The 27,929-nt window shown below is 30.1% G+C and overlaps 1 protein-coding gene across 17 annotated transcripts in view; it reads left to right on the forward strand.

The window, feature by feature from the left end:
• LOC145297530 (V-type proton ATPase 116 kDa subunit a 1-like) overlaps positions 1 to 27,929 on the forward strand; it is a 187,416-nt gene that overhangs the window by 53,227 nt on the left and 106,260 nt on the right. For 7 of the 17 annotated variants that reach the window (XM_080143466.1, XM_080143458.1, XM_080143465.1 and 4 more), the window contains 3 exons: positions 1,356 to 1,453; positions 2,614 to 2,742; positions 20,861 to 20,970. In XM_080143466.1, coding sequence (XP_079999592.1) covers positions 1,356 to 1,453; positions 2,614 to 2,742; positions 20,861 to 20,970 — 337 coding nt within the window. The remainder of the gene's footprint in view (positions 1 to 1,355; positions 1,454 to 2,613; positions 2,743 to 20,860; positions 20,971 to 27,929) is intronic. The other 10 variants (XM_080143470.1, XM_080143463.1, XM_080143468.1 and 7 more) reach the window with 2 other exon arrangements.

Consider the following 27,929-nt stretch of genomic DNA (forward strand, 5'->3'; position numbering starts at 1 on the left):
AGTTTTTTATTTTTAGCTAATTTTCCCAAACTTACCATGTTCAACAGAGAGTCTGGTGCCATTTAAAATTTTCCAATACATTGGTAAACACTGTTTTTCGAGCTGAATAAACATGTTACATTAAATAAAAACACTAAAAAATTATCCAGTTAGGTAGAAAAGTAATTTATCTTGCCTTTGATAACATTTATTTGTTATATATTTGTTTTTTGACAACTTTTTCGAATCTCCAAGTAATAGGTTAACATCTCAAATGAAACTAATTTAACCAATCAAAATCTGACAGATGATTTCAACCTGTACCTGAGCAAAATGATTAGAATTCTGATATAAAAAAAGTGCCTAATACAAGAAATTTCTATAACTGAAAAAAATCAGATATAATCCAGCTGCCTTTTCTGATCATACCCTGTTCTAACCCTAACCCTGTTCTAGTATAAATAAAGCTAGATGCAATTTCTTAGCACCATTTGATAGAAAATTGAAGGAACTTTAATTTGATATCACATTTGCTATGATTATTATGAATAGTTAACTCACCAGTAAGAAAGTAAATGAAAAATAAATTTTGAAAATGAATTGCACATGTTTTTTGTACATTTGTGGCAATTTATATATGAAAATAAAGATCATACTTTGCTTAATTTGGTGCTATTTAAAAAAAATTTTCTTGGTTGAATGGTGAAAATGCGCAATAGTTTTAAATAAGGTGTATGATATTCTTGATAATTTAAATATTACCAGCTAAGATTCCTTGTCATAATTTTATTACATTTGTTGATGTCATGAAAATCAGTAAAATAGAATTTTTATTCAACAAAGAAAAAATAAGCACCACACGAAAGAGAAAGATTTACTGTTTTATGCAATATATTTTTTATCCAAAGGTGAATTCAAACAAATGAGATACACGCTAGTGAACATGACCTAAATTTTGCCATTTTTTTTTTTTTTTTTTTTTTTTTTTACAAATTCCACTCGGTTTTAAGGCTGCTGCTTTTTCTTAGTTATACATGTATAAAACAAAAACTCCAGTACTGATAAAACTATTGTGAATAAAGTACTTTTGCTTTATTTTGGTAACACCAAGCATTGTTCTTGGTCGGCAGAGTATATTCTTGTACTGGTTTTCTTTGCTACTTTCATCACTTTTGCCATTGCTTGACAAATGTTACTAATGCTGCTACTTCCTATTAAAATCATAGTCTGTCGGTGAGGCTGATCAGTAAAAACTGATCTATGTTTTATATTGAATAAACCTACATGTTTCAGTCTTAGCTTGCAACAATATAAAATTATGTAAATGTTGAGATATATATGCATGTACATTATATATTTTTTAAATTTTTATTTAGGTTTTCTGGAGAAAGAAATTAAAAAGGATGCCATTCCAATGTTAGATACTGGAGACAATCCGGATGCCCCAGTTCCCAGGGAAATGATTGATCTTGAGGTAAGATTCATCACAAAATGAAAACCAATTTTAATGTTAAATTTTGCACATTTCCACACCAAAATATTTTGTCAGAAATTAAAGGAAAATTTTTTTTCATAATTACTGAAAAGTCACAGTTGTATGTATTTCCTTTCTCTCCTTATATATATTTCTCTCTCTCTCTCTCTCTCTCTCTCTCTCTCTCTCTCTCTCTCTCTAATATATCTTTCTTTTTTCTTTCTCTTTCTTTCATTCTTTTTTCTCTCCTTTTTCTTCCTCTTTCTCCCCCTTCCTCTCTATTTCTCTCTCCCCCTTATCTTCTCTCTCTCTCTCTTTTATTTCCTCTCTCTCTCCCTCTTCCTTTTTTCTCTTTCTCTCTTCCTTTTTTTCTTTGTTCTTTCTTTTCTTTTTTCTCTTACTTTCTCTGCTTATACACGAAGAAGAAAAATAAGATTCCAATTATTAAATATTTTAGCGCTCATATAGTCTACAGTTAATTAGTTTTTCTTCAACTCAGTGTTTAGTGGTGTTAAATTCATGAATATTGAAAAAATATAAATTTTATTTCTGGAGAGTTAAAAAAAAAACAAAAAAAAACCCAAATGTATGTTCTTAGGAACGATAACATGTTTATTATTATGCATAAGTGCACCAATTTTAAAATATACAGGGTGTCCGTAAAGTTACTATACAGTGATTTCTTAACTATTAATACAAATATAATACAATAAAACACTAAGACTGTATAGTAACTTTACGGACACCCTGTATATCTAAAAACAAATATTTTTTCAGTAATTGTGCTCACATGCTTTTGCAGAAAATCTCATTGATTGAAAACACTGTGATATATATGTGTTTAAAAAGAAATAGTTTACACACATTTTAAAAAAGTTTTAAACAGTTTTATTTTGTTATCCATGAACTTGATCAACACTGAGTACCTCTGCTTATACTAATCAAGGAAGGGACAAGCTGTTATCATACAGATGTATGTTGAAAAATGACTCCAGATTATTTTCTATGTTGCTTTAAAAAATGTTATGATTGTATAATGTTATAATAATGAAAATATAAATCAAATTATTTTCACGTTTTCCAAGTCCAGCACTGATTAAATTGTCGCAGCTCTGATTCTGTCGATCATCCATTTATATTTTTTGCCGTCTTTGTTTTAGGCAACATTTGAAAAATTAGAAAATGAAATGAAAGAAGTAAATGCAAATGCTGAGGCCCTGAAAAGAAATTTCCTCGAATTAACGGAATTGAAACACATTCTCAGAAAAACACAGAATTTCTTTGAAGAGGTAAACACAAACATTTTTTTATTCTCTCATGTTCAACGTGTTCATTATATTTCTTACAATTCATTTCATTTTAAACATGTTTGGGGCATTGATTGATCTTATAGTTTCAGTTAATTTTACTTTAAATATGAATTTATGATTAAACTTAATAACTCATTATTTGGAATCTTTGGACTACTCTTCTCATCTTGAGTGTTATTTTCACGTTTCAGTCAATGTAACCTCCAACTTTCTTCAGGTGCATCTTGTCAAACTCTGGAATCTTTCTGTTAAACTCTGGAATCTGCATGAAAATTTGAACGGAAATCTTAATTAATTCCACGGAGGTAGCATATTCTTGTTCCATCCTACGTATGGGCAATGCTCAAAAATATAATTGTAAATTACTTGGGACTTTTACCCAGTCATTGCTGATGGAATAAGAGCATGCTACCCCCACAGGTTACATCGACTGAAACATTGTGAAAATAGCACTCAAGATGAGAACAGTAGTTTGAAGAATTCAAATAATACAGATAATTAATCCTCATCTCAAAAATTCTGAAACATAAACTTCCTAATGTGCAGTGGATACATTGTCAATAACAGAAGAGTCGATTAAATGAAAAAATAAATTTCATATTTTAAAATCTCTTTATGAATGATTATTCATAATAAAATAACATTCACCAATGTGCCTGTTCTGTGGAGGGTAAAAGGTAATAAGCGTAAAAGTGCTATCAAGTTGAATGTGTGACACCACATCGCCTCACCGACAAGCTGTCCACCCAAAAATTGTGTGCCATGGCTTTGTTCTACATCATATCTTTTTTTATGGCCATGGTGTCATCTTTTACGCATTAGTGACCGTCGATGGGAGCAGATAGACTCACAAATAGAAAAATTAAACAAGCAGAAATAAAAAAAAAAACACACTCGGATGCGTTTACATATATGTTGACTGGACTCTGAGTGTGTGCGATATTATTGATCCTATACATGCTAAGGTACATATCTATATCTACTGTCAAGGCCATTTCCGTCAGTTGATCAGTTTATTTTCCCATCTGCTCAGTCATAATCCATCTTCAACTGCTTCCTAACTCTAACTGTTGTCAAAGTCCAACTAATGGTCTAGTCTGACACAACTGTAGTTAAGTCCAATTCATAACTGTTGTAAAACTTCTGTGTTCCTACTGTCATTAACTCGTAGCCACTTCCTAGTGTCATAAAACTCTTTGCCAATATTAAAATACCCACAAACCAAATTTAAATATATCTCAGGTCCATTGTTATCCTCACTCTGACCAACCATTCCATGTTAAGTTTCTTTTGTCTATCTTACTGTCTATTGCCTGCTGATAAATCTTATTTGCTATTTCTTTTGTTATATATCTCTTATTTTCTTTTTTCTCTTCCTTCCTAATACTAAGGGTGGACTATAGTACTACATATGCATATTTTATTGCCATATATAGTTAAGCAAAGTAACTCGTGCTAATGCCTCAACTACTGTCAAACTAATCAATTGTTCCCATGTGGTCGATATAAGGTGACCAATGAATAACAATCAGTTAGGCTGAGAATTTTCGCACATTAAATGAACATTACCGTCGGGTTACGTTGCTAATCTCCAACAAATAAGAGCAGATATAAAGGTTCCTACTGAAGAGAATTATAGCCACAAATTGCTGTTGGTAGAGATATGACTTGACCCATCGATTGTAACTTCTCCCTCTATTTTAATTTTTATTATCAAAACTTGGTACATATGAAAAACAAAACCATTCATGCATCTCAGTCTTCTTTTTTTATTAAATCTTCAAGATAATTTACTCAGCTAGTGGTGTCTTAGTTAAAATGTCTGAAAATGTTTTATACAATTTCTGCCTGCAGCTTTAAACAAAATGGAATGTTCGCCTGAAATTGAGAATTCTCAAATGCATCTGCTCACCCTAAAAAATTGGTTAGCATTTTGTAAATTCTAATAATTCAAAACCTGTCATTAATTAAATCTCATTCCTTACTCCTTAGCCAGGAGAATCACTAATAAAGAAAACCAATTTGTGACAATTTACTAACTGCTAGATTTCCATTACAAGGTTCCACATTTTCCCACAAATTAATTATACCGACGGAATCAACTAGCTAACAATATGGCATATTAAAAAATACTTTTCTTTTATCTATGTTGCCTTTCTTTCTCTAAACTAAACAATTTGAAATAAAATGATATTAGTAAAAAAAAAAAAAAAACAAGATTTTTATGAAAAATATTAAGTCTGAAATCAAACAATTAAATATTTTTCTTATATTCTATATTTTAATCTGATTCCTTTCTTAAAAAACTTCTGCAATGATTTAATGCATAGATCTTAGAATAATCTTTTTCTTTTCGTTTAGATAATTTAATTTTTAAATTTATTTAAAAAATTTTGTTAGATTTATTTATTTAAAATGCTTTCTAAATGTTATTTTATTTTATGATTAAATTAATCAAAATTTTAAAAAATTGATATTTTTTCTTTTCTTTGATGCCCTGTAAAATTCAACCTTTTTGGTTGCTTTTTAAACCAATATATCCTGTTAATATTATTATTTATTGACATTCATCATTGTTGTTCCATGTTCCAATGTATCGAGTTTGATGTGCGATATGTTTTTTGTACATTGCATAGCAGTTTAATTTTTTTTTCCCCTTCCCCTTTTTCTGATTGGTTGAAAAATTCTAACCCCCCTTCCTCCCTCCCTGTGTTACTATTTATCACTTGCACTTTTTGTTTGATGTTTTGTCAGCTATAATGTTTTAATTTGAAATAATTCTGCAAATATTTGTTTACTTTAATCAAAATACTTTGTTTCATTTTACTTGAAAGTTCTTAGAAATCAAGGGGCTTCCTTCCTGGGACTAACTGTTGATCTCTATATGAGACCCACAGATATTCAAATATTCGATTTTAAAGTTCTCCTTTATTATCTCTCAACCACTGAGTTAGTAAAGAAGTTAAGAACATTATTTCCCTCTCCCTAGTTGACAATTTAAATGTGTTATATAGTATTTCTTTCTTGTGGTCTCTTGGTCTAACTGGATTCCAGGACAAGAATCCATCTAGTCTGGTAGAATATCCAGCTTCATATTGTTACTTGGGGTAACATCACTTGGAGAAGGTACATCATTATCCATACTGAGATTTTATTTAGGCCACAAGTACTATGTGATTTTAAATATTTAGTAAGGGAAAAGTATCCTCATGCCAAGTTGACCATACAAATCTCTGTACCAAGAGACCATAGATACTTGAGTTCTATGTATGCCAGTATGTATGAAGAAGTCTGTAATGTAAGCTTTATATAAATACTTCTGTTTTCTTTGGAGATTTTAAATGATGTCAGGATCGTATAACTCTTCTAGTGATGTCATTGCTATCATCTCTTTCTTTGATTCGGCCAAAAGCAGTTTTGGATTTTTACTTTTAAGAAAATTGCTTCAGAGGAGGCATGAAGCCAGTTGATGTAAGGAGTTAAAAAATATATAACACTGTAAGGTCAAAAACTAGCCAATGATAAATGTTATATGGATAGAGTCCAACCCAGAAAAGAGCAATTCTTCTCCCTTTGTTAGAAATCTTGCTCCTGGAATGTGACAACTAAAGAACAGATTAAAGGAAGTGAGAGTTACAAGGCCGTTGAAAGTAAACTCAAAGTCCACTCTCTACTCTGCATATTTTAGAGCTTGGTGCCTCTTACTGCAAATAGTATTACTTGTGATACATATAAATACACACACACACACACACACACACACACACAAACTATGCATCCCAAGTTAGGTAAAATTAATTTTCTGAATGAAACAGTTTTTCATTTTTTTTTTTATTTTTTACTCCCCTTCATCTCAGTCCATGTGGCAATATGCCTTGTTTAAGGGGCTACTAATTGGGACCATGCCTAAGAAAGATAGATACGATATTCGTTTATGTTACATTTGAACTTCTGCATATCAGTATGGTTTGGAAAGCAAGTAGCAGGAAGGAAATTTCAAAGTCTAGCTGTTCGAGGAAAGAAGCTATTAGACCAGAAAGCTTTCTGGCATTTAAGGACATCAGCAGTGAAGGGGTATGATTTTACTGCTAAGGTTTGTCAGGGATATGTATGTTGAGGGGGCACAAGTGCAATGAGTTCATCAGTGCACATTCCATTAAAATACTTGTAAAACAGGCACAGGGATAGAATATTGTGGCAATGGGACAGGAGTTGGAGCCTAGTTGATTGGAGACCCATTTTTGGATTCTATCCAGAGGGAGAGACTAGTGGTAGATATACCAACATAGTGGTCATGGCAACAATACTTCATGCATGGGCGAATGGTGGCCTTGTAGAGATAAGATACTCTCAGATGTGAGTAGTTTTCTAGCATGATAGGAGACCACCTTCCTTGCAGCAGCCTTTGCAATATCCTCAGTGTATTTGTTCCAGTTCATATTTCCAGTGAATGTTAAGCCGAGGAGTTTGAAGGAAGAATTCTCAGGTAGGGAGTTATTTTTCATGGATATCGATGGTTGGAGAGACTTCTTGTAATTGCTTTTATGTTCTCTTATGAAGATTAAAATAATGATGCTAAACCTTATTTACCTCTTCAGGAGATTAGACACAAGGTCAAGTATTGAGAAGCTAATACATTAGGATAAGCACACTCTGGCCTACAAAAATGCCTGAGCAGACCCACTCTCTTTTTTTTTAATTTTTGTTAGGGGTACCTCGGATAGTTAGTGATAAATTAACCCCTTCTCAAAGAGAAGGAATATCCTGGGAGGGTGGATGAACTCCTGAGACTAAATAGAACCATACCTATGCCTCACAGCAACAAAATTCACTGCCAGACAGATTGTCGAAGACGTATCTCTGACTGGTATGAATAGAAATAAGTTGATTTATTCCAATTTTGATCAAAATTCATGATACGATTTTGGTTCCAGAAAATTCCTCAAATTCAAGACTAAAACTTAAGGAATTTAAAAAAAAAAAAAAAAATTCACCGAATCTTGCTTAATTGGTATCTAATGGCTATAGCTCAAATTTAATACAAATCTGAAATATTTTAATTTTTAGATTTTGGAGATTGTGGCCATATTATGCCTCTAAGAACCCTATAAAATACTTTGGGGGATATTTATTAATTGTTGTCTAATATTATTAAAATTTCACAAAAATCAATGGTATATGAATTTTCAAAGGATTTCCACTAATTTTTTGCGCTTTTACATAAATTTAGATTAATCTAAATATAGCCTACATTACTCCCTCATATGCCTATTCATATTGATCAGTTAATTTGTTTAAGAATGACTCCTATGCAATGAAATATATAAGTGTACCCAACTTTATATATAGTGTGAAAATGTATCTGTGGCAATTAAACTGCACAGAGGCATTCCGTGTTCCATCACTTGCAGGGAATCTGCAGGCTAACTTATATATACTGGCAAAAATATACTCCCTCCAGTTGCATATTTTTGCTAGGCTGGGAGAATAATATCATGATGAATAAACATATACTACACTGAACACCAAAGGAGGTAATGACAGAGAATGATATGACAAAAATAGAGGTAATACCTGGGAAGATTAACCCCATCCCCATAAAAAGGAGGAGGTAAATCCTGGGAGTATGATCTCATGACAATAAAACCTATTATACAATAATATAGTAAATCAGTTTTTTTTTTCTTCCTCTAGAACACTGTTCCACTGGCCTGCTTCCTGGCCGACTACAATATGGTAGCCTTCAAGCCCAATTGTAAACAAGTTGTTAAACCGTCCCCTTAATTAAATTCTACCCAATTGACATCATTAACGATTACTACACTACCACCTTACATCATTAACCCTTATCCTCGAGTGGCCTTGATAAGTGGTGATTTCCTTGGAAAGAAAAAAAAAAAAGAAAGAATATTTAAAAAATGCCTAGTTGTAAAGATATATTTATGGTTCCTTTGTCTTTGGTTATGATCAAAGTTTTCAAAGTGTAATATCTGTTCTGGGCATCACAGTGATATCAGATGTTTTCCTATTGACAAAATTATTGCATATAAGAAAATATGAAAATGCAAATTAAAAATTTATATTACAACATATTAATTCATTAGAAGCTATTTATGTAATAAATATGCAAATTAAAAATACCCAAAGTTCATTGTGGATGTTTGCAGATTACTATATATACGCCATTTCAAAATGTTATGTTGTATCATAGAATTAAATAAGCATAAACCGTTTTAATGTTAGTATGATTATGATAGGTGGAAAAATTTCCGTGTTTGTTCTTTTATTAATAGATAAACTTTAATGTCACTTGAACATTTTTTTATATATATATTCTATAACACTTAGAAAATAGACTTTTAACTAAAAAAAAAAAAAAAATTTGGTTCTTGTCTCTCCCCCCCCCCATGTTAAGACAAAAAGAAAAATTTCTATGATGTATGTATCCATGACGAAATCAAAATATCATATTCCAAAAAATCGTATAAATTGATCTAGTTTTATTTTTATAAAGAAAATCATTTTTAGGCGATTAATGGGAATTCGTAGGCATTACAACATAAATCTCACAAGTATGATGTACTGTGAAGTTATCTCCCTTTGTTTTTTGAGATATTCTTCAAAATAGCGAGAGAAACTGTTACTTCTCAGTTGCTTGTAAAATTTGATTTTCGGATTTGAAAATAAAACTACTTGATCAATTTACATGATTTTTGAAATATATTTTCATTTCATCATGGTTAAAAACATAGTACAGGCATGATTAACAAAGAGAAATAGTTTGATTGGGAAGGAGTTATTTTTTAATTCTCAGTTTTTTTTTTTATTTTTGTTTAATTTAAAATTTTATTTTAAAGGAAAAGTGGTTTAATCTCTAAGGAAATAAATATATTTTATTTCTTGTTTGCAGTGTGCAAATTTGTATCAAACATCAAACGTTTTCTTTCATTTCTTCATTATCAGATTTTGGGTTGGGATACACTTCTGGCCAAATCAAATGTTGCATGCAGCACTGTTTCATGATAGATGTTATATTTAATTAAAAAAATATGCAACATTTTATTATCTTTGTTTTTCATGTCATTCATTTTTAAAATGATTTTTCTTGACATATCAATTGTATTTTTTTTTAATTGTTCATTTTGATGTCTACTTTGATCTTGTTGCACTGCTATGATGTTTCTTATATCAATTCTGCATCCCCTGAGTTTCATAGAAATTTTCTTTGAATAAAATTTAACTCTGCTTATTTTCTTCCATAACATTTGATTGCTCGCCTTTTTTCTATTTCTACTGCATTTCTAGCATGCATAAGGATTTATTTTCTGCATTTAAATCCTTATTTTAGTTTAATCATAAAAGTTTTTCAAATATCATTACTTGCATACGGTGTTTTTTTTTTTTTGTTTTTTTTAGAGGTGGCGAACTTTAAATTAAAATATATATAAATAAAATATAAATTACAGAAAAATACTTTTATATACAAATATGTGGTTTGGTCCAAAGATTAACTTTTGACATTTCTAATATTTCTAGACTGAATTTTGACAATAACACATTAAATGTTGTCTTTTGAGTGGGCAGCATAGATATAGGACTTTATATATCCCCAAAGAAAATAATCTAATGCAGTTAAATTGCACAAATGAGGTGGGCAATGAGGTGGGCAACTTACAAGTTCATTTTGTGAAATTATTCGTTCATTAAATGTTTCTCTTAGTAAATTGTTTGTATCATGCATGTGGCATGCTGCTCTGTCCTGCTGAAACATGAATTATCAAACTAAGCTGAACTCAAAATAATAGTTGTCAAATCTGCAATTAAAGAAAATAAAGTTGTCTATTTAAAATTTTCCGCCCTACAAAGACACCCTATATTTTTATAATACATTTTTAAGAATTGCTATTGACAGTTATCCCTTTATTTATTAAAATCAACAATATTTTTATGTATGTGTCTTTGTTTTTTAATCTGCACGTTTTTTTTATAAAAAAAAAAAAAATTTAACAAAATGGTCAATTGCTACAGTACTTCTATTTCAGTTTGATTTTTAATCTATTTCATTTATTATATATATGCTTTTGTTGTAATTTGAAATGTGAGTGATTTAGCGTATTTACTGATCCAAATGACTTCCAGTTTTAAAAATTCTTAATAATAAATGGTGTTACTTAATTTGAAAATCCTACTATATTACATTCCATTACTAAATTAATATGTATTAATTTTCTTTTCTATTTATTTTAATTTATTATATTTAAAAAAAAATATTTTGCTTTCAGTATTGTTTCGGTAAAAATGTTTCTGCACAATAAACACATTAAAAAGAAACATGTAAATAAACATATTTGAAAAAAAATTAATTTATAGATATTCTTATATATTATATCTAAAAAATTATTTTACTTTCAGTACTAATTATTTCTGTTAAAATCAATTTATAGATATTCTTATGTTTTGACATACCTTTTTGGCGGGGTCTTGAAATCAAATTTATTTCCAAAGAGTTTCAAAACCAGAACTCACTTAAATTGGTAAATACACTAAATTGCTAAAAATGTCTTAAAATGATGAAATTTTTTGTGTTTGTAAAATAAAAAGGTTCCTTATGTTTCTGAATTTGAGATGAGGATTGATTATTCATATCTGTTCTCATCTTGATTGTTATTTTCACAATGTTTCGGTCAATGTAACCTTTGGCTCTTTAACATAATGGATAAAATACTTGGTATGGAAAATTCAGTCATAAAGTTACATTCTTCTGGAGGTTGAAGGTTCAATCCTCAGTGCAGGCAACACTCTAAATGCAATTGCAAATTACTTAGGACTTCTACCCAATCATGGTTGAGGAAATGAAAGCATTCTACTCCCATGGATTAAATAAAGGGTTCTGTTCGAAATTCCATGCAGATTCCTGCACTCAAACAAAAGATTCCAGACAAGATAAACCTGAAGCAGGTCAGAGGTTATATCGATTAAAATGTTGTGAAAATTATCCCGAAGATGAGAACAGTCGTCTGAAAAATCCAAATAATATGAATAAAGCTTTATGCATGTAATAGTATAGATTTAGGCCATCCTGTTCTTTTATTAATTTGTGTTTCTCATTTTCCGATTTTCTTTTTTGTTTTGGTTAATATCATTAAATCTTTTGCTCTTTTATGAAAAGAACCTTCATTAAAACAAAATAAATTCAGTTACTACAAAGCTTCTATTTTTTTTTTTTTTTAAATGTCCCATTTCTTAAGTATTTAGATATTTATCTTGTATAAAGGCTGTTAAGGAAATATTAAAGAGACTTGATTGTGCTATTAAATCTTGCAGTTAATTTGATGTTAAAATATTTGACTGAAAATGGCTTGCAAGTTTGTTTTGAAAAGTTAGTTTTATATCTTCAATTTCATGAATGTGAAGGAAAGTCCATGGAAACTATTTTGGCTTTCTCTAGGTTTTACTTGTATAACCAAACTATGCCAAATGAATAAAACCTCCCATGAATAGGTTTTTAAAAATGTGTATTTAATCCATTGCTTTAAAAAAATTGAAATGTTTGACTTTTTAAATTAGTCATGTTTTAACAAAATGTTCATGTTGAAAACAAGTTTTTATAGAGATTTTTTTAACAAAGCTTTTTGAAGCTAAACAACATGATGGATGCCAACAGTTTTATCATATACAAGTTTGAACAAATTAAAATTGAATAATAAACTTAATATTTTATGTGCAAGATTTGGGACACTTTACAGATTTTTTTTCCAAAATGATTTAAAGAAAATTTAATACATTTTCTTTTTGTGGTGGATTTTAAAATATATACATTGGCAAAAATTTTAAAATAAAATGTATTCTGAAAATCTGTAATTAAGAATTCTATTCTGACAAAAGAAATTATTACTATTAAAATAAATCATTATTTGCTTATAATAATAAAGTGTTTTATTTTAAGAATACAACAGAATCATGTTGTATACACTGGTTCCCTTTAGTGAATCTAGTGATATATGATAATATGGCATAAGCACGTTTAACACACGTTCCCACTAGATCACTAAAGTTAAGCACTGTTGAATCTGGTCAGTACTAAAATGGGTAACCATTTGGAAATACCAAGTGCTGTATGTGCTCTTTGCTTATCTCAGCATTGTTTCTAGTCATCCTGGATTTCTCCTTGCCACTGAAGTCAAGCAGTGCCGATTGAGGAGAGGTGTGGTGGGAGATTGTACAACCCTTGCTTCACAATTCTATGCGCAGTCACCCTCACAGAGTGTATCCATTAGCTCTCAAGGCTGAATAGAGGTGATGGCGATGCTATTTTGAATGTTTGCTTATTTTAATTTGTTCAGTTACTAGTTAGAATTTAAAAATATTTAACACCCTCGGTCAATGAATTTGGGTTTTTACATTTCTAGTTTCTTTTTATGTTTTTAATTTCTGCTTTGTTTTCCTTGACTCTGGGTTGATTTGAATGTTACTATTTGCATCAATTTAGATCTTTATCCTTATCTATTGATTTACTTTTTTAACTACAAAGGCTGATCATGTTTTGTTTAAAAAAAATTTCTTAAATGAAAATAAAACTACCGGAAACTGTTTTTTTTTTTTTTGTATAGACTTCCTCAGAAAAAAAGATAAAACAATAAAATGGTGCTTGTCCATCCCCCCCCCCCCTGCTCAAAAAAAAAAAAAAGTAAAGAAAAATCTGTATGATGTATGTATCTGTGATGGAAAGAAAATATCACACACTAAAAATCACGCAGTTTTATTTTCATATAAGAAAATTGAATTTTATTGCTGAACTATGTGATAATCTTGCAACTCCATCTTTAAAACATTCCAAAGAAATAAAGGACATAAATCCAAATGATTTAAACTTGTATGAGATTTTAGAAAACCATTCTTAACATGGAGAAGGAGGCATGAGAAAAACTCAAATTCACTTAAAAATGATTTTCTTTATAAAAGTAAAACTAGTTGATCAATTTACATGATTATTGGATGATGATATTTTGTTCTGTCATGGATCATACAGATCATACAGATTTTTCGTTGTTTATAGTTTTTCATAAGGTTAGTTTTGAATAAGTGTCTCCCCCCCCCAAAAAAAAACAAACAAAAATAAAGACAAGTTTTAATCAGAAAGTAAATGCAACAGGGGACTACTTGTGATTTTTATATTCCCTTGAAACTTCCTCCCTTTGAAGGAAGCCGGTTCAATCCACCTAGGACGAGTGCCACACTAGCTTAAATGAATAAACTCTGGGTACATGAACTACAAAATCAGCCAATTTCTTCAGGATTTTCTGTATACGTTTTGATAGTCTTATCATTTAAAACTGAACCAGACTAAACTATAAAAGTGTTTGCAAGCAAAGGATATATTTTGTAATTAACTTGGTTGAAGATTTACTTATAGACATTTTGTACATCGCCATATTTTCACTCCTCACATTTTCAAAAAAAATAAAATTGTCAAACAACTGATGACATTTTAATTTAATGAATGACTATTTAATTTTTTTTTATTGTTGTTTAACAACTAAATGATTATTTGATATGCTACATCTAATACAATGATGTTAGGCAAATTTTTATCAAATGAATACGTCATTATGTAGCGATATTTAAATTAAATATCTTTTTTCCTTTAGCCAAAATCATAACTTTTTCTCTTGTTTCCATTCAGTAAAATAAGATTTCTACTATTTGGACCAAGAAAGAAAAAAAAACAAAACGAAACTTATGTTGGTTTTCTGAAGACTATTACATCACATCTCTTTTTATTATAAAAGAGTTTTTTCTACAGTATGAGGTGAAAACAAAAATCTACATATAAGTATAACTTAAAATTGTATTCTTAGTTAAAACATTTTTAATGAATGCTCTTAAAGTTGAACTAAATTGATGAGATATTCTTAAAACAAATAATTTTAAACTTTTTAGTTCTGAAAAAGTTTTCAGATTTTTAATTTTCCTCTTTTACAAGCTTGTTTCATCTGCTCACTATCACCTTCAAAATGTGATTCTTATTCAAATTTGATTTCTATTAAAAATTTGAAATTATTCAGTCAAGATATTTTTATTTCCAATTACAAAAGTAAAAAAAATTACAAAATCGCCAAAGAAATTAAAATTAAAAAAAAACAAAGCTTATTTTATTTTTCAAGTGATGTTTATCCTAGGATAATAAATACTATAATAGCAAAAAAGCAAAGAAAATACTAATACTACTAACAAGCAAAGTGACAAAAATTACACTAACACTGCACCTAGATGTGTTTTAATACAAAAGCATACAGCATGACTGACAATTTTAATACTATCATTTATTAAGAATTTTTTTTTAAATTAACAAAAAAATATATCGGAATGTGCTGAGAATTTTAGAGGTTAACTGTTAGAGTACTAATATAAAAATTTCATAAAAAAATACCAGAAAATTTAGGGAAGAACTAAATGAGGTTAGTTGTGAGTTTGAATCTATTTTAAGTTTCAATAATCTATGTTTGTTCACCTGATTAATGCTTATTAAGAACCAATCCTGTTTTCTTTGTTTGCTTTAAATTAAATTTATCATAACTGAATAAATTAAAATGCTTTTTTTTTTTTTCTTATTCGCCCCCAAACAAGTCATATTGTCACTTGGACGTAAGGAGCTGCTATTTGGAACCATGTATACAGGGAGACTATGAAGGAAGTTAAGCAGCAAGATGTCTATTCACATTACATTTAAATTTCAACATGTTAGTACAGTCAGGGAAGTAGAAAACAGGGAAGGAATTTTTTTTTTTTTTTTTTTTTTTTTGTACACAGTGATCACCACTTATCAAGGCCCGGAAGCCACTCAGGGATAAGGGTTATTGCAAGTACATTACGTTAGTCTAGCAATCCGAGGCAAAAATACATGAGTAGAATGTTTTTTGGGACCTCGACAGTGAAGATGTGGGATTTTATTGCTTGTCGGGTTAGTTTTTATTTGATACATTTTAATAAGTTTGTCCATAATTAAAAGAAAATTAACTTTTTAATGATCTAATTTTAATAAGTCTAATCAGATAATTTTAAGTAATCCAAATTATGTCAAGATGTAATATAAATGTTTGTTTTTGAATTGTGTTCATTCATTCCGTTTTTTTATTTACTTTAAAAAAATATTTAATGTTTAAAATTCATATTTTCTTAACCAATATACACTGTTAAAATATTTGATAATAGTCTCTATAATAAAAGTGAATGTAGATATATCTGATGCATTGCAGAGTATAAAGTATAGGAAGATAATTCCCTTCCTTTAAAAAATGAAACACAATGTCACCTTGGTTATATATATTCAGGGCGGAGGTATTTCATGTAGTAAATGAATGGATATTTAATTATCATTTTAAAAAGTTGGAAAAATGTTTAAATCCAGTTTAGAAATGACTGAAAATATGTTTAAAGTGTGCAAATTGTAAACAGTGCATTTTAAAAATTAAATATATTAATTATAAATTTTTATCTTAAGAAAATAAAAACTATTTACATGGTCGCAAAGAGAATAAAATAAATCAATAATTTCAAGTTATGAATAGGAATCAAATTTCGAAGTGATAGTGAACAGATGAAGCAAGCTGGTAAAAACGAAAAACCTGAAAACTTTTTTAGAACTAAGTTTTAAATTATTTGTTTTAAAAATATGTAATCAATTTACTTCAAATTTAGAAGAAGCCATCTACATAATATTCTGCTTGTTCCTTCCATCCTTAGTCCATACGTTATGCTTTAAAAAGGGCCAAATACAATTTTTGAAGACTAAACAGCTTCAAAAATGACCAAATTCATGAAATTTGGCTTTAAAAAGCTGATATGCCAACTCTGGAGAAGAATACGAGTGACCTCCCTTTGATGTAACCTCGTTTTCGAATATGACTATAATAATATATGATTATTGTTGTAATAGCGTGAAAAAGAAACTCGTGATTTCAATATGCAGCAAAGAAAGAAGTTAGCGAAATGTTACACAAAAAAATAAATAAATAAAAGAACCATTCGAAAGAAACAAAGAAAAAAAAAACATTATCTGCCAAGGGGTGCTTAACTGAAGCAGTAAATTAAATGCTATCTCTTAAAATGTAATTTTATTATTTGTAATGAACCATGTAGCACGATATTACTTTCTGAGTATTTATTAGTATTTAATCTCATTTGGGTTAGTTCTATACTTAAAATACAATGGATATTATTTTCATGGAAATGTTAATAAACTCACATTTGCTCCAAGTTATTGGTTTTTCTATCCAAAACAATTTTTTTTTATGCTATTCAGAAAAATATCAGCTTTATCAAAACATTTGTTGATTAAATATATTTCTCATTCTGTGGAATTTCCACAGGTCCTCCTAGTTGTACATTATTTTACTAAGAATACAATTTTATGTTAGATAAAACTTAATAAAAAGAATATTTATATGAATGATAAATATCATTGTTAAATTCATTTGTGCTTTATATAATTAATAAAGGGATAAAAGTAAACTTCTGATTAATCATTTTATCTGTCGCCATTAAATCCTGTTTAGGAACGTTGCCAGATTATAAAATATTGTATACTGAATTTATATTTTATCAAGGAAAAAAAAAACACCCAATATATATCTAATGAATATTGATTGAATACTTAGAAAATTTTTTAAAAACGTATACTTTAAGAATTTATAGCTAACTAGCAAGCTACCCAGCGCTGCCCAGATCATATAAAACAAAAAGACGAAAATTAAGTTGTGTTTGTACACACCTGCTATTTTTTTAGGATATTAAGCACTTTTTGATGACTATACATGGTGGAACAATAAATTTGTTGCCCAAAAGAAAACACTACAGTTTATTTTAAAAGCTTTTATTGAAAAAATAATTCAGGTAACTTGATTATGTAGTAGAGCTGACATCTATTCAATATAGCTGCCTTCAGCCTCAATTACTGCCTCGATACAGGTCTGGAACTGGAAGTATACCTTTTCCACAAGTGGCTGCAGGAGCTCGGCAGATGGCGCCAATCAGGCTGGCTTTGGTGTTGTGGGAGGTCATGTTGGTGAGGTTCTCGACGTATGACCAAACAAAGTATTCTGGCAGGTTTAGGTCAGGGTAGTAGGGAGGCCTGTGAGAGTTGAGTACAAAGTTGTAGCACCCCCTCTGAAGCCAGGCATGGGTCTCTTTGGACTTGTGGGCCAGCATTGAGTCCTGCTGCTACACCCAGGGTTTGCCAGCAGCCACCTGATTGTACCAGGGAATCACCACAATCTTCAGCACATCCAGGGTACACTTTGGTGGTGACTTTCAAGCCGACTTTGAAGATGTGAGGTGGCAATATGTGGCCCTCACTTGAAATCACACCAAAGACCATAACCGTGGTTGGAAACTTTGTTGAACTGTACCCTCAAACATTGAACCATCTGAATTTGCATTTTGAGGGTGTTGACAATGGTCCTGTTGTCATAACTTGGATTGGTAGTGTATGAGTTATACCACGGCGCATCTCTGGTCTTGGTCATTGAACATTGTGTCACTTTCAGACATGATAGAAGGCTCTTTACTTTTAGGATTTGTTTTGCAACAAAAAAAGAAAACCAGTTTTCATCAAACGGAAATGGAATCATATCGTCTTTTCTAGGGCAAGAATTTTATCATTCCACTCTGTATTTTATATTCTCTTCCAGCCAAATCTGAGTAGATTTTGTGTAATTTAACAAAATATTGGCATGGATTTTCTGGGCAACATGACCTTTAAACATGTTTATCTATCTAAAATATTGAATACTTTTATTACTATATACGACCTACCAGATATGATATTGTACTATTACTCTTTTGACCTCCAGGCAATGCCGAGTAGATTTTCTTGTATATTTCCAGGACAGCACTGCCTTTAAACATACCTCCTAATTAATTATAAATGTAAAAATATACATTTTTAAATAGGCACCGCCAAAACTGGGGGGGCAGGTCAGTACTTTTTGACGGACCGTCTTTTTAAAAATCTACCAAAAATCAGGTAATTATCCGATCAATACGAAATTTTCAGCGATTATTAGGAGAAGAATGAACTTTATAACAGTGTACTTATTTTTCATAAACGATATTTATATATATATTTTTTTTTTGCTTACAAAACCCCCCCTTGTTTTGAAGTGGGAACAAATATGCTTAAAATAATCATCTGAAACTGAACAAAACATATTGTGTTGTTGTAAGGGACAGAATTATAGATTTAAAAAAAAAAAAAAAAAAAAATTGTTTGCATACCTTATTTTGACGTCTGAATATCAGAACTTCGATTGTGTTTAATTATCCCGCTTTTGAGTTTTGAAGTGTGAAATTCGGTGAATATGTTAAGTAAAATAATTAATTTAAGTTAAGCAAAACAAAAAAAAAATTTTTTTTATATTTATACGAAAAAAGCCATTTTAAAATTTTTGATAAATAAATTAACAATTTTTTTTTAGCGAGCCGAATAATGCATGACCATTATTAAACAGAGCATGCTTTGAATAATCGATACAAAAAAAAAAAATTCGATAAATATTGTGCCCTTTGTGTTAAAAATAGCATCATTTTTTTCGATCTCGTTTGAAAACGTTTGCCGCCTTTCGACTACGGTGGACCAAACGCGCTGAAATAATTTTTTTTATTCTGCTTTAAATTGCCCCCTCCCCCCATTTTGGGGAGCCTGGCCCCCACACACATACACATTAAAAACCAAACTCATACAAATGGTCACCCATCTGGTACTGGCCAGCCTCAGCTTAATAATACATTGAAATTTTCGTCACTGAAAAATAAGTTTTTTTGGCCTGTTTAGTCTTCCATAGTTTTCGTCTCATCGAAAGAAAACGTAAACAGAGTCGATCTGAACTCTTCGGCGACGCGAAATATCTGGTTACATATATGAATAAGTGGAATTATTTGAAATTCAGGTACTTATATTATAATATTTTTGCATATTCTCTTAGAAAATCATACTAAATCTTAGTTAGACAATAAATGAATAAATAAATTATTTCAAAAACCCTTTTTTTTTAAATATTTAAGTACGTTTTTTGTGCAAGACAAAAAATAACAATTGTTAAATTTTTGGGAAAATTTAACATTTAAAATTGAATTAAAAATAGTAGAAAAAGTTTTACATTATTCTGTTTTCTATATAATAAAATTCAGGGTTTTATCTTTCTGGAAAAAAAAAAGTTACTCAGAAATAATGGATTTTAATAAATGTAATTTAGTTTTAAAAAAACAACAACAACTTGATTTTGCGGCCATTTTTGGCGGTGCCTATTTTTAAACAATTAGGATGTGGCGTATGAAATGACATTAAAAAAATATGAAAAAATATCTCCAACTTCATTTCTTTTTGTGACCTATGAATTTTTTTCTTTTCACAAAATTATTTCATTTAATCCAAAATCCTAAAATAATTTGCACTTAATTCTGTAGATTTAGAAGTTTAAATATTTTATAATGTTTATGGTAAAAGATTAATAACCACATTCTATTAGCATCAATTCTATAACAAAAGTTAAATATTCATTGACTAATTTCTCCACAAGTAATTTAGATCTTTGTCAGAATTTCTAAGATGAGGAATTTACCATTTCTAATCTTTCCTCTGTGTTTTTTTTTTTTTTTTTTATAACACTTAGTGTTCCAACCGTACCACTTGACCTTCAAACAAATATGCTTGTCAAGAAAGAGTATTGTTTATTCAAAATGAAAGTTATAAAATAAAATCTTTCCAAATCACAGTGATATAACATTTCATTTAATATATTTCCTGAACCGGTCTTGATGTGATCTTTATTTTGTATTGATGATGTATTGTGTGATATATAATTTGCATGTCATTAGTGATGTTGGCCATCATTTGGTTGTTTTTTATTTATTTATTTTGTTGTTGTTGTTATTATTGGCCTGCTGCATGCATTGTTTTACCCCCCCCTCCTTCAACTGAACTCCTTTCCCAACCTCAACTCCTTCCCAACACTCACTACCCTTGACCCTCAACTGGCCACTGGTACACAATGAAGGGAAGGGATGGATGTTAAAGTGTAGATATCATCAATTTTATTAGGCTGAATTCCATCACACTCAGGCTTTGCATGACCCTGTGATAGCAGAAGAGTCAGTGGGACTTCTAGGGGAAGAAATGGCTCACCAAGCTGGCTTGGCTCTCAAATTGGGGTGAGACAATAAACGTTTTTGATTTTTATCCTCTTTTTCTTAGACTTAATCTTTTAATTTTTTGTATAAAAAATGGTAATACCTTTCACACTTTCATTAAAATATTAAAGATGAAAGCTAAAAGATGAAAGACAGGCCAAAAATATTTGAAAAAATAAAAAACATTTAACAAAATGAAATTGTTATTAACTCAATCAACTTAAAAAAAAAATTAATTTCTCTTTGGAACCTGGCATGAAATATTCTTATAATAAATCATGGTAAAATTTTATTTTTTTATTTTTAATATTTACATTTTTTTTTCTTTTTAAGTCCATCATTTCATTTGACCATTCTTTTTTCTTCCTATTTTGCCAACATTCCTTCGATTGAAGCTTCATATAGCTTTTCCTTCAGCTTTTATAAAAATAATAGTTTCCTTTAAAATTCTGTGCAAATTCCTGAGTTCAGGATATAACTGAAGAAAGTCGGAGATAACATCAGCCAAAATGTTTTGAAAATGGTTCTCAAGATGAGAACGCTAGTCAAAAAAATCCAAATAATACATAAATACTTTTATTCGACTAAAATCTTTACTTATTAAAATGACTAATTAAAGTAAAAACATTTCTCTTCCAGTTGGGTTGACCTGCAGTCGAGAGATACTTCAATTAGTTTTATAAAGTAATCACTTTAGATTAGGAGACTGAACTGTTTTTTGTGGTTGCTGTTGTTATAAAGCTTCCTCTCATATCTCCTCCTTCCTCTCACTACTCTATTCTTTTCATCGTCATGTGATTTTAGTGTCTATTACATATGAAAGTGTTGTTTAAAAAGGTTTTTTTTTTTTATGGAAATAGCCCCAGATAATGCATGAAACCACTTAATGTAAGGAGCTAAAAGAAAAAAAAAAACTACTACTTCAAGGTCTAAACCAGCCAATGATAAATGCGAGATGAACAGCTTCAGACCTAGAAAATGGAGTTCTTCTTCCTTTGTCAAAAACATTACTCATGGAATGTGAGGACTAAAGGACAAAATTTATAGAAGGCAATACAACACAGGTGTAATGGATAAACACAAACTGAAACAAATTAAGATATAACAAGGGAATAATCTATGCAGGTTCATCTGTTATTAATAAAATACATGTGTATTTTATATACTTTTAATATTGTCGAACACATATCTGAGGAAGAAAAATTTTCCTGAAATATCAAACTTCCATCAGATGATACTGGTTCAAGTAAGAACATAATGTAGTATTAAAAGTATATAAAAATACATATATATTGTATTAATAAAAAGTGAATCTGCATAGCTTATGTCACTATTATATATATTAATATGCTTCAGTTTGTGTTTATCCATAACACCTCTGCATTGTATTGCCTTCTATAAATCACCTTTATACACACTAGACAATGCTTCAAGCAAACTACATTAACCTCTTAAAAATTGTTGTATTTGGCTCCAGGAAAAGTCAGTGAAAATATGATAAATTATATACTTCAGCAAAATTTTAATTCAATTTGATTGACGAAAGAAAAAAAAATGTTAATTATTGAAGACTCATTTTTTAAGTAATTTCTTTTTGTGAAGAACTAACAAAGAAAATGAGTTTGGAACAGATAAAAAAATCAAGCAAAAAATACATTTATTTCTATAACTAACTTTTATTTATTTAGCTGTATTATGTTTCCCTATGGCTTTTTTTCTTATATATTTTAATCGTAAAATATATATATATATTAAAATATTCATTTTTGGGGTTGAGTTTAATTGTTCTAATTAGCCGTAATTTACAATTAACTCACCAACTTATGTTGTTTGAACCACTTCTGCTCTTATTGCATACAACATTTAACATTATTGTTTTTCTCTATTTTTTTGTTAAGAGTCTAGTGATAGGACAGAAACAGTCTAGTAGAGAATATCACCACAGTATTAATATTTAAAAGAGAAAGATAGATTTGTGATTTTTATTGGATTTTTTTAAACATTTGTTTTTATAAACTCACTTTTTTTCCTCATACCAGCCAAGGGAATTCTTGGCATTATTTTGGCAACCTAGGACTTGTCTTGTCTCTTGGCAGATCTTTGTTGGAATCAGATATGGTTCAATTTTGTCTTAAGAGACTGTCCTCCAAGCATTATATCCTTTTACAGGGGCGGTTGATTTTTTTTTTTTTTTTTTACTTGTTTCCTGAAGTGCCCCTACTGGGGAATACTGAGAAGTTTGTTTAATTATTTTTATACTTTCCTAGGGTGTGACTTTTGAAGGAATTAGTTTTTCCTCATATTAAACTGACACATCTTGCTACTGTGAGAGGCATGTATATATATATATATTTTTTTTTTACTTTAGGATCTGGTTCACAAAGGATCTGATCATTTTGTTTGAATTAGATCTGATTTGGTTCAGTCCTAGAAGCCATCCTCCCATGCATTATCTTTTCTTTTGGGAAAGATTTTGACATATTTTCTTGATTCCAACAATCCAAACCGAGCTGGTCAAATTTTTAATATATATATATATGGAAATCATTCCAGCCAAGTCATAAAGCTACTTGATGTAAAAAGCTAAATAAGAAAAATAAATTTCACTCTTCAAAGTAAAAAACAAAAAAATTGGCTAATAGTAAGTGTTATAAGAATAGATAATAAGCAATTCTTCCCCTTTTGTCAACTTTGTCAAAAGCATCACTCATGAAATGTGAGAACTGAAGGGCAAAATCAGGAAATCTAAATATGAAAATAAACTTGTTAAAATCGGAACTGAACCAAAGCAAGAGAGACCGTGCATACTCAAAGGGCTTAATACACTTTTAGATAAAGCTTTATAAAAATAATAATGTGTTAAGATGAGAAACATTTATTTGGTGTTGCCCGGATGGAGGATTTAGATGAAAATAATTCAAACTGTAATGTTTATATATAATGTTTGCAAATTTTTTAAAATAAGATTTTTAAAAATTTGTTTTAGTTTTCCCTTATTTTATTGTTGATTTCAATAAATATTTGATTAATAGCAAATTATATTAAAAAAAAAAAAATTATTGAATGTGTACTTATGAAAGTTACATATAAGCATACAAATATACAGCATAATTCATGTTGACACACCGGTTCCCATTAGATCAGCAAAGTTAAGCAACATTGAGCCTAGTCAGTACTAAAATGAGTGACCATTTGAGAATTCCATGTGCTGTTTGTGCTCTCCGCTTATCTTAACATTGTTTCCAATCGTCTAGCATTTCTCCTTGCTACTGGACTCAAGCAGTGTCAGTTCAGGAGAGGTGTAGTTGGAGATTGCACAACCCTTGCCTCACAATTACATGTGCAGCTTCCCTTACATAAGGTATCCATTGTCTCTTGAGACTGAACGGAGGCATCTTATCTCTTACATATAGGCAAGGAACACATACAAGATTATGTCTGATAGTAGATAATGTTTTTTTAATATAGAAATTATGAAATTAAATGCTTATCTATCCACGCATGTTCCTTGTGATGTATAAATGAATGTAAAATATATTTTTTAGACATTTTTTTTTCTATTTTGATATGAAGTCCAGTATGAACAAATATTTGCTTATCCATCCTTTTAAGTAATCAATCATTGTTTCCGATCCTCTCATAATATTGTTCATCATTCAACTAATAATCCCATTAGCCCTTTTTTTCAAATGGGATGTGGCCTTGGTAAGTGCTGACTCATTTATTATATGAAGGGGCGAAGGGCTAACGTCTGTATATCTTGATAAAACTTGAAAAATACACATTCTGATAATGTTTGTATTTTAATTGGCATAACTCTGGAAAAATGCTTAAATTTTTGAAAAAAAAAAAGAAAAAAAGATTTACTTTTTGGGGGTCAAATAATCATATCATTTAATGTTATCAAGAGGTAAGCATTTTTTTTTTAATGTTATCATCTAAAGGGAACTAACTCTGATTTTTTTTTTTTTTTGTTCAAGAGTTATTTCTCTTATATCGACTGGAGTTTTGTATGTATGTATCTCCAAAGAGAGAGGAATAGTATGAGCGAGGAGGGGGGGGGGATAGGAAAGAGATAAAAGTTATGTTACACTTTTGCCCTGGCAATGCCAGGTAGCTCTGCGAGTTAGTATTTATATAAATAATTTTTTTAAAAAATGCCTTTTTTTTTGTCTTGGAAAAAATTATTTTACTCAAAGTTGTGATCTTCCTCATTTGTTGAAAATGGGATTATGCCTGCAGATGAAAGTGGAAACCAGTTGCACATGTACCAAACTTGCGTCATACATATACACATATATACACAAACGCATAGTATTCACACATACCCATAAATGTGATATATAAATTCTCAACTATGATTAGAAACTTAAGTAATTAATGATGGATAGATTTAGTGTCAAATAATCTTACAATTGTTTCTTTCCCAGAACTCCCCGTCTGTCGATCACAATACCATGAGGCTGCTTCCCTGCTCACTACAAGATGGTCGTTTTCAAGTCCAATGTAAACAAATTCTTGTTGAGCTGTTTTCTTAAATAATTAAATCCTACCCGATTTCCACCATTACCAATCATCACTGAGATGTTTAACCCTTATTCTCGAGTGGCCTCTAAGTCTTGATAAGTGGGGACCTCGAGTAAAAAAAAAAAAAAAAAAAAAAAGTTAAAAGGAAATGCAAAAGAGAGTGGGGCCAAGTGGTAATGAGTAAAACAACATTGAAAAAAAAAAAAAAAAAAAAAACTCCCGGCAATGCCAAGTCAATAGAACTAGTGTTTTATAAAGTAATATTGATGATTATTTGAAAAATACATCTTGAAGATGCCTAGAGATGATTAATCCTCAGTGATGTACTGGTTTCATTATTGTTGAATTTTTCAGGATCAGACATGCTTAATCAGTAACCATGGCTGGCATTGATCAAAAACATGCCTTTATTTCAAAAGCGTCATCCTATGCAAGTAAATGAGGTTTTGAGGATTTTCTATGTTTAAGATTGGGGTTGGGGTACGATATGAATATTCTTTAAAAAAAAAACAAACCTATATTAAATGGCTTGTAAAAACGTACATGTTACACTCTATGAAGCCACTAATTTTACATTGTGTACAAGTTTATCCTATATTTCTACAAAACCACCATTTGCCCAGGCATGGAGTTTTCTGCCCATATTTGGGCTGATGCATCTACCCCTAATCTCTCCCTCTTATATGGGGTTTTAAAAAAATGTCTCCAATCTAATAGGCCCCACACTATGAACCAAGCTCCAACCGCTGTCTCATTGCCGTAATGTTGCTTCCCTGTGTTTATTTTACAAGTATTTTAATGGAATATGCTCTGATGAACTCGTAGCCCCCTCAATATTCATATCCCCGACTAAACCAATAAGAAACAAAATCCCACCCCTTCACTCTCGAGATCCCTAGATGTCAGAAAGTCTTTTACTCTAATTGTTACTTTGCTTGGACTGCTACATTTTTTTATAATTTCTTTCCTGTTTCTTGTTTCCGTGACTGTATTGTCATTCATGGACAGATATCTCACTGTTCAACTCTTTCATAGTGTCCCCCATTAGACATGATCTCAAATAGTAGCTCCATTACATTCAAGTGGCAATACGCATTGTTGGGGGGAGGGTGAAAAAAAAGAGTTTAAAGTTTTTGTTTAAACATTAATCATTAGTTCATTATAAAAATTTAAAAAAAAAAGCATCTACTCTACAAATAATGAAAATCATTTTTAAATGAGAGAGTAAGCATTTTCATAAATAATGTTTGAAGAGGATCTGAATGCACATCAGAAACAACGTCACAGAAATGTCAAAATTGATTAAAACAACGTCATAGAAATGTCAAAATTGATTAAAACAACGTCATAGAAATGTCAAAATTGATTAAAACAACGTCATAGAAATGTCAAAATTGATTAAAACAACGTCATAGAAATGTCAAAATTGATTAAAACAACGTCATAGAAATGTCAAAATTGATTAAAACAACGTCATAGAAATGTCAGAATTGATTAAAACTATGGTACAAAGGCAAGGAAAAAAAAGTGGAATTTCTTACACACCTTGCTAAAAAAAAAAAAAAAAAAAAAAAAAAAAAAGTAATTCTATTTGAATTAAAATTTGTATTTTATTAAATTTACCCGAAAGAAATGTTTTTTTTCTTTTACAGTCATTTTTGTCAATTCACACTGGCCAATTATAAATATTTGGTTTTCTAATTTAGTTTGAATGTCTCCTCAGTTATCAGTGTTGTTTGTGTATTTCGTTTATAGATGTGTATACCTGCAATTTAGCCATGTTTGTAGATTTTGCTTGTTTTTATAAATGCTAAGGATCATGATTTTTTTTTTTTCGTGCTTTATTTGTTCTATCATTTTTAGCTATTTTCATTTAGTGTTGCTTTCTGCCTTTTTCCCCCCTGTCTGCTTCAGTTATTAACACCTGCACTTGACTGTCTTGCATTGTCTTTAAGTTTTGTCCATCTCCTCACACCTGGGTGCAATTAGTACTACCAATGGCATAGAGTTGATTGTTAGTGTTAATAGCCAAATAACTATTGTGCCCTCTTCTCCCCTCATTAGTAGTCACGCCCACTAGTATGGGATTGAACATCTAGTCCATAAAATCATGTCTTTTAAAGAAACTACAATTGTTATATAAAATAAATTTGAAGTTGGTATACTGATATTTATTTCAAATTCTTTGTTATCTGTGTGGACTCTATCTGATGGGGCCTTTTTTATATCATCTAATTTCCATCTGTAGGTTTTATGGTCAATCAGACACATTGAAAGAAAGGTTTTGATAACTATTTGCAATTGCTTGAATATTGTGTGAGAGGGAGGACTTAACAGTTTTTCCTTTATTTGTTTATATTTTCTCATAAAATTTATTTTTATTTTAATGTTTTTGCACTTTGGACTACAGTCTCTGTTGTCCTCCCTTCACTATGCCACTGATTATTATCAAT

Source organism: Euprymna scolopes, chromosome 18, assembly GCF_053919585.1.
Source record: "Euprymna scolopes isolate OS-2025 chromosome 18, ASM5391958v1, whole genome shotgun sequence".
NCBI classification, from domain to species: domain Eukaryota; kingdom Metazoa; phylum Mollusca; class Cephalopoda; order Sepiida; family Sepiolidae; genus Euprymna; species Euprymna scolopes.